General features: G+C 38.4%; 1 protein-coding gene across 3 annotated transcripts in view; it reads right to left on the minus strand.

Moving 5' to 3' along the window:
- Nucleotides 1–13,435, minus strand: part of phf24 (PHD finger protein 24) — a 49,788-nt gene that overhangs the window by 13,489 nt on the left and 22,864 nt on the right. For all 3 annotated transcript variants that reach the window (XR_008807324.1, XM_056253270.1, XM_056253269.1), the window contains exon 3: nt 10,255–10,440. Coding sequence is in view for 2 of the 3 variants with exons in the window: in XM_056253270.1 (XP_056109245.1) it covers nt 10,255–10,440 (186 nt within the window). In the remaining variant the exon portion in view is untranslated. The remainder of the gene's footprint in view (nt 1–10,254; nt 10,441–13,435) is intronic.

The raw sequence follows: 13,435 nt of genomic DNA on the forward strand, positions 1-13,435 counted from the left end.
TCAAAATACTCTGTTGATTTTAATCTTACATGTAAGTGTTATACATCAGTCGATCCTGTTTAGTGTATATTATTTTTCTGTATACTCACAATAAAAACAAAGTGTTGTGCTTTTTGTCAAATGAAGAAAAATAAACATGATGCGAGTTTTGCCTTCTCTCTGTCAGTGCAGTCCATTCTGAAACGCGTCCGAAAAATTAACTCTAACTCTGCAAATACTTGTCACACAGGCACGAGAGATTTTTCTTTATGAAGCTTGAATTCTCTTCTTTTCAATGAAGTAATTTATATAAAAAACAAATATTCTCAGTTTATGTAATCTGTATGAAAAGAGAGTGCTGTCAGAATTTTTTTCCCCAGCTCATTACACTTCATTACGCGTTAATCTGACACGCCCACGGAGAACGCGCGCTATTCAAACGCAAATGTAGAGGAAAGCCATGACAACGCCCACATCAGCCGTTCCACCGCGGCGGTAAAATGTGGGGTGTATTTGCTACCTTTTACCGCTAAGAGGCGCTACAATCATAGACTCTGAAAAGTGTTCGTTTATTCTCTCTAATGCGTAATCTGCTGCTCATTCAGAGCGATTGAAAGCTGGTAGCAGATGAATTCAACAAGTGAAACGTAGTTAAAATAATTCATTACCACAATACTGAAATTAGGCTGAAATACTGAAATGAAATTGAATAAATAATGAAAACATAAAACATTGCAATAAAAACATTTAGGCTACATCAATGAAGCTTTACAAAAGCATAAGACTTTAACTCTAACAGCGTACAAACGGTGGCTCAGTGATCAACGCATCAACACGAGCTTCAGGGAGCTTCAATCGACCCGAGATCGAATCTCAATGTGGCATACATGTTGTTAACCGATGTTGGCCAACAGCGTTTATATTTTACCTTCTTGATGCTTAAATAGCTAACTGTTTATAACTGTTTACTTATTTAAAGTCAAGAGTTTTGTTTAATTATCATTACAACATAAATTTGCTACATTCCAGTAGAACCGCAGCCGCTGCACAAAGGACACAAACTGATGAAGGAAGATTGTCAGCCGATTGCATCAGAAAATGAAAATGAAGAAGCTCGTCTTTAGTCTGCTAAATTATTGTGTAATGTAAAAGAACACTAAAATTACTTAAGTTTGAAACCAAGTTCGAACATTTCAAGGTTTAAATAAAGTGTTTTTTTTTATTTAAAACAGGGTTGCATCGGGTTTAGAGTTTATTTCTTTTGCGATGCAAAATAAGAAACACTAGGCTAATATTATTCTTGCGACATTTTAAATTTGTATTGCCAAATAAATGACATTAAACAATTAAAACAGTAGGCCTACAAAACGAAAATTGTCCAAAGCAACATAATTAAATTAAAACATGCGTTTTTCTTTGCCTCTCTCGCGCTGAATCTCTTTTTAACAAGTTTATTTAGTCTCCCTCGCTCTCCATATGAAAGAGGAACATTAACACCTAGGCCTATTGTCCTGCGCGCACAGCACTGAACTGTCCCCCAACCCCCCACAGGCTATCGGAGTCTGAGGCTGATTTAACACAAAGAGAAGTCGTAATTCACACTTAAATCGCTATTCTAGACAGTGTTGATAATGAAGGAATTAAATGATTTAAGTTACATGTAGCCTAGTGAAATTTCTGTCATAAAAGTTTATTACTAAATATTTCATTATTTCAATAATTGATGAAATAAAACTGGTTTGGGCCAGCTTTTTCCAAGCAAAACTAAATATAATCTGAAAAAACGCATGTTCATTTGTTGTCATGAACAAAATGTTCAACTTAATATTAAATTCTACAGGGATCTTTGGATCCTTTCAACCAGGCATGCAATTTGTGAATTAAGTTTTTATTATTTTTTTTATTATTCAAATAAATATCGAACCACGGTGCTTCGTGGTAATGCTGCTAAATTAAATAACATGTAGGCCTATAGAATAATTATGAACTTAAATGAAACAATATCGCAACATTTCGACAAATACATTATTTGATCTGTTTTTACATTTTAATTCAGGGCGATTTAGCCTGCTACATTTCATTAGAGCGAGATTTTCACCCTTGTCATTTTCTCATTGGGAAGCGCTTACATAGGCTACATGTTTGAGTAGATCCTCTGTACCTCTCGTTTTCATATGGATTACATAATCAGATAACATTTATTAGCCTGAATATTTAGACATTTAAAGGCATTAGACAGAGCCGATTTCTTATAGTGACTGAGCTGAAGTGGCTTTCGGTTCATTTTTGTGACGCGCAGTTCCCGGAGACAGAGACGACAGATAAACTTTTGTCGTTAGCAAAAGTTCGAATAAAACCCGATTTTAGAAAAATGCATAGGGCCACTCGGCGTGGTCTGCCAAAACACTTAATTATAAACTTCAATATTTCATTCAAAATAATCTCAAAACGCTTTGTGAAATTTTGAAAAGCCGTGCATGCATTAAGGCCACTTGAACTATGGACAACTGAAACGCTGGTTTTGATTTTATTGTTTATCGTTGTTTAAACGTGCTTGTTCTGTTGCATATCTCTATTTTATATTTGATATGGTCTATTGGTGAAGTAGCCTATAGCATTGATTACTGTGGAGGGAGGGGTGTGGGGATTCAAATAATTCAGCAGAAGCAGGGATGTTTAGACCAGAAGGAAATCCCCGTCCCCCTGGCAAATCACACTTTACTTAAAACCATGTTTTTAAAAACTCTAGGTTGTAGGGAATCAAAAAAATAATAATAATAGGCCTAATAAAATATATATATATATATATTGGCTATATATATAAAATTACTTTTTTTACAGAACTGCTTTTGAAATTAAGATTGGCCTCATACGATTGGTACAGATGCAAAGTCGTTCTGTTGGATACTATTGTTCCTTAGTGTAAAATGGAAATGCATGGTAATTTTATTTTATAAATATAAGCAAAAAACTGTATGGTGTACCAGAGTTTTAGAGCTACACAAATCTCTCTGCATTAATAAATATAAAATTTACAATAGACCATGTTTGTTCGGGATTTGAACCCGTGTCATCTTGATGATCGAACCGTAAGTTCTACCACTCGGCTATGAATTTTCTCACTGAGAAATGCCCAAACGTTTGTTTGTCATGAGCGAGAAAACGTTTTGTCGTTAGCCTGTGAGTGTAGGCCTACTTTAGCCTACATGAATAAAAGTAGACCTTTTACAGTTTTAAAAGATGATATCTTATCTGTATGACCAACAATTACGCAGTAAGTTCTTTTAGCTGTTATGAGAAAAATAAATTCAAATGAACGCGCCGCCGCGTTTGTCAAACTCTAATTCAACATGCCAGAATAAAGCCAGATTTTAGAATAATGCATAGCCACTCGGCGTGGTGTGCCAAAATACCCTAATTATAAACTTCAATATTTCATTCAAAACCATCTCAAAACGCTTTGTGACATTTTAAAAAGCCGTGAATGTATTAAGGCCACTGGAACCCGGATCGTAACTGCAACGCGCTGCATGTCTCAATACAGGAGCAGAAGCGCTGGTTCAGATTGTATTGTTTGTTGTTTAAACGTGCATGTTGCATATTTAAAAATATTTGTTTAAAAATAAATGTTTGTTGTAGGCTTATTTGCAAATTACCATAACTTGTAGAATTTCATCCTTACTGTTAATTGACATTAGCCCCACTTACGTTTTGATAAATGTCCCTTTGCGCCACCTGGCGGTCATTTCGCGAACGACTTTGAAATGCGACTGGTTTATTTTTATTGTATTGGTCTACTTTAAAAAATAATACTTTATAAGACATTTATGGAAAAAGACTATTTTCTTTTCAAGATTCTGTAGAATGGCCCATATAGCATTTGACTAGAATTTGTTTCCAGGTATGACTAAAAATGTGCTTTTGGCTTTCATTTATATTTTGATTGTTTGTATATATATATATATATATATATATATATATATATGTGTGTGTGTGTGTGTGTATATATATATATATATATGTATATATATATATATATATTTAGGCTATATATATACAAGAAAGAATGCAATGACAATATATATATATATATATATATATTGTCCTTGCATTATTTCTTGTGTGACACCCCTGAATGAAAGGCTCATTATTATGTAGGGTCACTGTCTGAGAACCACTTAATATTCATGATAGGGGTTGGGCCGTTCCGCCCATCTGCATATTGCCTTGGCAAACAAAAAAATGTTTTTCACAATTTAAAACAATCTATTGGTTTATGTGAATGATTAGGAAGGATGATTTTCAGATCATTTTGAAGCCAGAACTCGAAGCGTCAACATCCATTTGTCAAAAGTCTTGTGGACACATATTTAGTATTTGTTTTGTGGTCTTATTTCAGCAGCTTTCATTTTAATTTTTTTCAATAACCACGCATAAACAATATTCTCTTAAAAATACAAACAATGTACATACAAGTTGCTCACAGATTATGGTAGCCCTGTTTGTGCTATATAGAGTGAATTTACACCTTTGCCATTAACATGTTTATAAATAACTGAAAAAAGCACAAATGTAAGGGCATCACAGAACATCCAAATGGCCCCAAAAACACCTCAGACCCCAGAGGGTTAAGGAAACCTAATGAGTTTGAGGTGTAAGAGGTGCAGGAAAAAGCTCTGTGATCAAATGACAGCTTGTCCTTCTATATCAAATTCAGAGCGAGATTTCTTTCCTGGCTCAAGCTCTGCCTTCAAACAAATGCTGTCAGAGCCCAGTAGCACTGGGAGTAGCTGTATGTTCAATCAGCTTTTCTCAGCCTGATGAGAACTCATCTGAACAATGGCACTAGAGCAGATGGGGAGGGTAATTCTCAGAGGTTCCTCCATTTCGTGTCAGCGGTGACTGTGAGGTACACTCCTTTTCTGAGGATGATCATTGAAATGAGATTGGATTTCATGTCTATTGTGTTATCTACGAGCCATTCTCGACAGACACAGGTCAGAGACCCCAAAATGAAGAACAGATGTTATAAACAATGCTTAGCCAGAGGTGGGATTTGCCATGGTCTCGAAGGCCACAAACATACTCGGTGCAGGTACACAGATTAGAATGTTTGCAGTCCATTGTTCTTATCTCAGTGGTAAATTCTCTGACCCCTGGAAGTATGTGATTTGAAATCTGCCATCTTTGCTCATGGGTGAGCAAATTGTCCCATTAGTTATGGGCCCTTTTTTGTAACCAATAAATGCCATGTGACTATGGATCTGCGGGAAGTTTACATCATGAGAACACTGATTGCCTGATGGCACCGCAAGAACATCCAGTTCCAAGTCACCAGTGACTACCCAGCGGCCAATTCTCCACACCACAAACTGACAAACACATCTTAATAGCAAACACACACACACACTCCCCTCCTGCTCTCTGCTCTGGGCTCCAAACTCATCCTTTCCAATCATCCTACTACATGTCCGCCTGATCCTATCCCCACTCATCTCCTTCAAGCAATTTCTTCTTCAGTTGTACCTGCACTCACTCACATGATCAACACCTCTCTTCACGCTGGTACCGTTGCCACAGCATTTAAGCAGGCTCGGGTAACCCCACTGCTTAAGAAACCCACTCTAAATCCAGAACTTTTAGAAAACTACAGACTACATCTCTTCTTTCATTCATTACTAAAACACTTGAACAAGTCGTGTTCAACCTAGTCTTTACCTTTCTTACACAGAACAACCTCCTGGACAACAACCAGTCTGGCTTCAAAAGCGGCCACTTAACTGAGACTGCCCTGCTCTCGGTAATTGAAGCTCTGAGACTGGAAAGAGCAGCTTCCCAGTCCTCAGTACTCTTCTTGCTGGATCTGTCTGCTGCTTTTCACAGTTAACCACCTGTCAACCTTCATGATGAAGGGCATCTCAGGAACTGCACTCCAAGGCTTACCTCTCAGGTAGGGTCCTTCATTTCAGCCTGCCTGACAGACATTTCTTGCTGGATGAAGGACCACCACTAAACCTTGCGAAGACAGAACTGCTTGTAGTCTCAACCAACCCAACATATCATCACAACTTCTCCATTCAGCTAGGTCCGTCAACCATAAATAACTGCCCGGTCCAGCAGATTTGCCTTATACAACATTAGGAGGATCAGGCCCTTCATATCAGAGCATGCTACACAACTCCTTGTCCAAGCTCTTGCCAGACTATTGTCATGTCTCTTTGCAGGTACTATCAAACCTCTGCAACTGATCCAGAATGCTGCAGCAAGAGTAGTCTTTAACGAGCTGAAGAGAGCACAAGTAACACCTCTCTTCAGAAACTGGTTGCCAATTGCCACTCGCATTAAATTCAAGGCACTGATGTTTGCCTACAGAACAACCACTGGCTCTGCACCCCTATAACTAAACTCATTACTTTGCTACATGTCCATTTTGAAACAAAACAGCAATATAAATTCAAGCTTGCCTATCCCTTTAAACCTCATTGTTTGCTGAAACTCCAAGAAATGTAAATTCCACTGGAAGCCAAAAAGATGATACCAGCGTAAAGAACACAAGCACAGTTGGACTAGCCACAAAACAGAAAAAAAACATACAACACAGCAACTTCAGCACAATGCACCACTGCTGGGTGATATTTTCAAACCACAAACCTCAAAAGATTTCAGAACAAGAAGGAGAAAAAATCCCCTAATAATGTCCTCGCTGTCACATTTACGTTAGTTTGGACTCGTTATGTTTTGTCATCACCTGCCTTTGTCACTCATTTGTTGTCACGGACACTAATCACATTCTGCTGTGCACTCATCAGTCACCATCATTAACACCTGTAAATACTGTATGTTCACAGTTCTGTTTCAGTTCAGTGTCCGGTATTGTCTATGTTTGGTGTGTGTTGCTATCCGTTTGCCTTCCTGTTAGATCTTTAGAGAATAAACCTTTTGAATTGAATTGTATACGTCTTCCTCATCTGTCTGCCAGCAACCACCCGTGACACTCGCAAAGGGGAACAGCTAGCTAGCAAGATAATACACAGCTTATTCCTTTTGACTTTGTGTATATGTTGCTTCAGCTCAAAGTTTTCTTTGTTGACGTTCGCCGTCATCAATGACTTTTGAAGCTCTTCTCAAAAGTGTGGAGATATAAGCATATCTCCACACCAGGTGCATGTCATATCAGTTTGAGATTTTATTAAGAAAGGGCTGTAAATATCTAAATTGTCACACGACTAATCACAGTACTTGTTCTATTGAATGGCAAATCCCACATTTGACGCCAAGTGCCAAAATCAGTTTGACCAGCAAGCCTGGACTCTTAATTAATTTTCCACCACGGTCTTCTTGTTAACACTTACTGATGCTAAATTTCATGCTAAGAGTTCCCCATCCCGCTCTCATTTCACATTAAGCCCTAGTTTGTCCCACTGCACTGGGAAAAGCATGATCTCCCTCCAAATCTAGAGCTGAACTGAACATAGCACCAATTTTGCAATTGGACTTTTTTTGGCGTAGGGCCAGAGTGGGCCAAGCTCCTGATTGAGTGGGCCAGATATTGAATGGAGTCAAACATATGTGTCCCTTGAAAGCGTAATACCTAGTCTCAACTCTTGTCCTCGACACACACACACACACGTGGATTAGGTTGTAGCAAGGGCAGACTGAGAAAATATAAGCATAAACATAAGCTGTGAATAGCCCTCCAAGGAAATACACGCCAGACATTTCGCCAACAACAAGCCGCTTCACATATTGTATTGAGGGATGTGTCCACAGCTGTTAATGTTTGCAATGCAGCATGGGATACATCCCATTTGATGGTGTGAGTCTACTGGAAAGCAGCGAGTGCATCTGGAGTGTGTAGAAGCATCCTCAGAGTGCTACAAAAATGTCTTACTCGCTCAACAAATGATTTAAGCATCAGCAGCCTGTGCGACCAAGATAAGCGCTCTACTTCACGATGAAGGACGCTTGCACGCTTTGGCAGCCCACTTTTTCATTTTAGAGCCAGACTCCTCTAACGCTGGGAGAAAGAGCACTTTGAACAAAGCCCAGACTCTCTAGCATTACACCATCATCTTGACATGCTCATCTCCACGCTGACCTTTGCAAGGAGCTGCACAGGGTAAGGATCTGTGAATATATGCTGGGCAACAGGTGGTTTATATGCTTGATCACTTTATCAGCACTTTTTAAAGAATAAGGATATTTAAAAGAAGCCCTAGTTTGTCCCTGGTCCTTATAAATGGTCCCCAATAAATGTCATTATTGTCCCTCTCAACTTTGCTCTTCTGTTTACATATCTATAATTTGACCAACATAAATCTGCTTGGTTTTAAAAGTTGACTTTTGAGTGAGCTTCAGAGATCAGCACACTGTTGACCTTTCATGTCCACTAATTTTAGCTGAAATTACGCTAATGTGACTGAACCTTAAGGCTGAAGGAAAACCCATATATAGACAAATATATTGTAGAAATTTTCCAGGCCAAGGAAGGCCTTTTTTGTATAAGGACCAGTGGCGTAACTATCGGTAAGCAGGGTACGCGGTTGCTTACGGGCCCGGACCAATCAGGGGCCCGCTTGACTGGAAGATATTGATTGACAGCCGGGGCCCCCTATCGCAGATTACTACTTTTAGTTTGATCGCATTTTACTTTATCACGATTTTGTTTTAAATATATAATGACAACAACATATTTTACAGATCATTAAATACATGTGTGAAACGAACAATCATGGATTTTGGTGTAATTTGTTTTGAGCTGGGACTGGGGAATCCCCGGGTCGGCTGTTTAACGTTACACGCGCGCGCCACTTCATGCGTTTTCTCAGATCGGATAGCTACTGATTTATCAAAACGATTCCATTTACAGCTGGTCACATAAATGTGTTTTTGCAAAACAGATATAGATCCGATCTTCAATTTCCGCGCTATATGCAGATTTAATAGAGTTCACGTCACCGAAAGCAACAGATAAGCTGCATTTTATTGATCATCAGCTAAAATGTCTCAATCGAAGACCGCAATTAGAGAGAGCGGCAACAGTACTGGTAAGATCATTTCGTTTCTTTACTTTTAATGAAGATGATTGTGTGTTAAGCGAGCGTCTGCGACTTACTTTCACTTTGATTTGCGATAGTTTGTGCGTTGGCTTGATGAATAGATGCTCATCTGCGGTGATGCGTGTTGTTGCAGAAGCGTCGTATCTGACTGACATATAGCCTATACCACGCTCTCACACGTTTATTTTTTTTAGCATTTTTAGAGGAGTAAAATTGACATATGTGGTTTCAACAACCAGATGTATTTACACTTGTCCAGTGTCGTCTGGAATGCGGCCCAGACCACCTCCTGAAGTGGTTTGAGCGACCGGATTCAAATCCGTCTCGAATGCGTTTTGAAGGGAATTTACACCTGGTCTTTTCACGATCGGATAGCTATACGATCACAGAAAAAGCATGAAGTGGCCAGGTGTAAACAGTTCCTTGCGTATTGCATGCAAAAGCCTACTCGTGGACATTGCGTCATCACGTGTTGTTGTAGTAGGGGGCCCGCCTTGATAATCCTGCATAAGGGCCCGGTGTTGGCTCGTTACGCCACTGATAAGGACCCATTTGTAATTAAAAACAGTATGTGTGCACTTACAATAAAAAATCTATCTATCTATCTATCTATCTATCTATCTATCTATCTATGTATCTATCTATCTATCATCTTAGTCCGTCCGTGTAAATGGCACGATCCGATCAAATCCCAAAATATACAGTATATTCATTACCTCCCACTGAATATTTCAATTGGAAATATGTCATGTTACAGAAGTGATATGCTTTGTGAATGCTATTTCATAATGCTATTTAAAAGGACAGTTCACTCACGCAAAAATGTATCAAGCCATTTTTTTTCTCGCCTATTGTTCTAAACCTGTGCGCTGGTTTTTTTTAAATTATTTTTATAGGATCACTGAAAAGGTTCTAAAGAACCTATATGAATCTTCTCGAGACAATGCCAGTTCATAGTGACCACGACTATGTCACAATCATGTTGTTGTAATTTCTGAGTAAACTGTTCCTTTAAGACAGCCGCACAGATAATTATAGGCTGAATATGCCACTGATCCCTCCGGAACAGGTCATTGTTACAGACTGAAAGACATGTACTTTACAGTAATAGCTCTGAAACAACTTCAAACAGCCAGTGATGTAAAATGTGCTTGTAAATATGTTTGTATGTGATTTTGTGCATATGTACTCATGAGAGAGTGTTGAGAGAACTCACGCAGTAATAGCAGCTCCAGCCGGTGGTGGTGTGGGCTGTCTCTCTCATCTCCTGCAGGGCTTCAGTGCTCAGGTAGCCCATCTCCCGCAGACAGCCGTCGTGGAAGACCCGCGTGCACGTCCCGCAGGGGAACAGATCGTCCGCCGTCCAAACCTCACACACCTCACACATCTCATCATTGACGTGCTGATCGCAAAACAATGAGAGACAAGACAGATCAAATCATTCCTTACTTAGCAACGAGACTGTTATTGATCCACTGAGAAAAAGGCCCAAGAGCGCATTGCAAAATGCATAATTGCACGTCAGGATGGGTAGAGACTCATCAAAAAGCGAACACTTCTATGATCAAACTTCTATACCTCCCTGCATTAGTTGCTTTCCATTAAAGGTCACCAAATATAGAAATAATCTTACTTGACATTCACTGCTCATTTAAAGTGTCCTATGGTGCACTGGGCTACAGCTTCTGAATCTGCATGTGGTTTGCTTTCATCTCTTGATATGAGGATGTCATGCTGGTTTGATGAATGCAGCACAAGATAACGTTTTACTGATCCCAGGAATTTAATTTATTTAAAGTGTTATGAATACTAAACTGTGAAATAGAATAGAATAGAATAGAATAGAATTTTGCTCTTTTAAAAATGCTTCATCTTTACTGCTTTAACTAGCAGTATTGGGGTACCGCAGTATTGAAACTGCAGCTTGCTCAAACCAGTGTTGTTATTGTTAACTAAAACTATTAAATATCTTTATATATATATATAGGCTATATATATATATATATACAGGCCCGCCGACAGGGGGGGACAAACGGGTCTGTTGTCCCGGGCCCAGGGTAGGGAGGAGGGCCCAGAACTGGGCCCTCATTAAATTATGGAATAATTGTTAAAAAAAAAAAAAATAGGCATATTTGTTGAAAAAATATCTAATATTTGAGTTACATAAAAGCTTTTTATTCGTTTTCTTCCTAATTGTCCTTGAAATAGTGGTCAAGAACCCTCCCCCCCCCCCCCCACCCCAAATAAAAATGGTTTGGCCACTGATCGAAATATGATGTTGTCATTTGATTTGAAGTTCAGTAGGCTAACGTTACGCTCAAAATGTCCGGTCAGCACAAGTCCGGTGCTCAGAAAAGAAAAGAAAAGAAAAGAGAAGAAGAAAATAGAGGCCTTCGAGATGTCCTAAACAAATATTTTTAAAAAGGTGGTGACGGTGAAGCTGGAACTAACGTTAGTAAAGTCAACGTAGAGCAAGGTAAGAAACAGCGCAGCCAACGTTTATGAGTGTTGTCAAAGACCCGGCACTTCGGTACCAAGTCGGTACAAATTTCTTTTTAAAAGTCACGCCACGGTACCAGGTTTTCTCAAACCCGGGATGCGCGTGCATGCCCAAAGCGCGTGCAGTTGCGTCCTCTTCATAAAAGCGCTGAGACATGGCGACCGGCGGTGCTGCTGCTGTGGTGGCTGTAAATCCACTTGTTGATAAGAAAGGAGGAAAGAGCCACATATGGAAATATGTAGGATATTAGCTCATAATAGCGACGCGGCGCGCTCGTTTTTACAGGCGCGCCTAAGTTCATTGTTGCATAGCAACGACAGACGCCACGGGAGAGCAAACGCTTGTGGAAAGGAGAAAGCGGTGCGAACTGCGCTCTCCATGATGACGAGGAAGTATTAGCAAAGAATTCATTGATTTCTAGCCCTTGGATTAGCTTTACTACTATTTATGGAGATGAGAAATAAAAAGCCGGCTGAAATGCATCGTCATCATCGGTGAACAGATAATGGGTCAGATCCGTATTTTTGCTGTGCTGCTCATGCTAAAAGTGAAAGCACACTTTTGTTTTGATGGACAAAAAATAAATATGATTTCACACAAAAAGTGCCCAAAATGCACAGATTATGCATGTCTAGTGTGTTTTAACAAGAACTGCAGTAGGCTATGTCAGAAAAGAAAATGACATTTATAGAAAATGTACCCATTTAAACGTGTTTTTATTATTCATTTTGGGTAAAAGTATATGGTGTTTTATAAAAATAAAAAAAATCGTGGGGGGGCCCCATCTAAGATTATCTTGTCCCGGGCCCAGGCAAGACTGTCAGCTGGCCTGTATATATATATATATATATATATATATATATATATATATATATATATATATATATATATATATATATATATATATATTAAATATTGGTTGAAAAACTTACAATTAAAAAAGCAAAACTAAAATTTGAAATGGTCTTGGCAATTAACCGAAAAAAATTAGTTTAAAGTTGAAGTTCTAAATTTACGAAAAGCAAAAACATAAATAAATATAAATTAAATTAAAGCTAAAAAAAGAAATGTATAAACAAATGAGGACAAAAATCACAAAATATTAACTAAAAATCAAAATCACATAAATCACAGCTAATTGAAAATATTAATAAATACAATAATAGCGAGCAAGATGGCAGTTTAAGAACATATAGCAATGTTTAACATAGCAAAACAGCACTTCTAAAAATGTTATTAGTGAAAGTTAGTAGCATTGTTACTTTTAGTTACTTTCCGACAGGTATAATTCCAATTCCAATTTATTTATAAAGCACACAATAATAGAAAAATGCTGACCATAGTGCTGCACAAACAATAAAACATTAAAATATAACAAACACAAATAACTATAAATAAAGAATATACGCAAAATATCTACTCTCAGACTATCATACCCACAGACTCTTAAAGGGATACTCCACCCAAAAATGAAAATTCTGTCATCATTTACTCACCTTTAAGTTGTTGCAAACCTGTATGAAATACTATGGAAGTCAATGGTGCCAAAGTTCCAATCGTTCTTTAAAATATCTTCCGTTGTCTTCATCAGAAGAAAGAAACTCATACAGGTTTGCAACAACTTGAAGGTGAGTAAATGATGACAGAATTTTCATTTTTGGGTGGAGTATCCCTTTAAGAGTCTTAAATACATCTAAAACATCTTCAGACTCTAAAAAACTGATTCCTGTGACAACAGTACCTCGACACTCATGTGATCAACAGCTAACATGAAAAAATGCCTTTTTAAACTCACTAAGGGTTGATGATAATCTAAAATATTGTGGTAAATTGTTCCATAACCTTGGGGCGGCACCTGCAAAGGCACGCTCCTCTTGTGTTCAGATGCGCCCTTGGA

Source organism: Rhinichthys klamathensis, unplaced genomic scaffold (genome assembly GCF_029890125.1).
Source record: "Rhinichthys klamathensis goyatoka isolate OS25496 unplaced genomic scaffold, OSU_Roscu_1.1 h1tg000104l_1, whole genome shotgun sequence".
Lineage (NCBI taxonomy): Eukaryota > Metazoa > Chordata > Actinopteri > Cypriniformes > Leuciscidae > Rhinichthys > Rhinichthys klamathensis.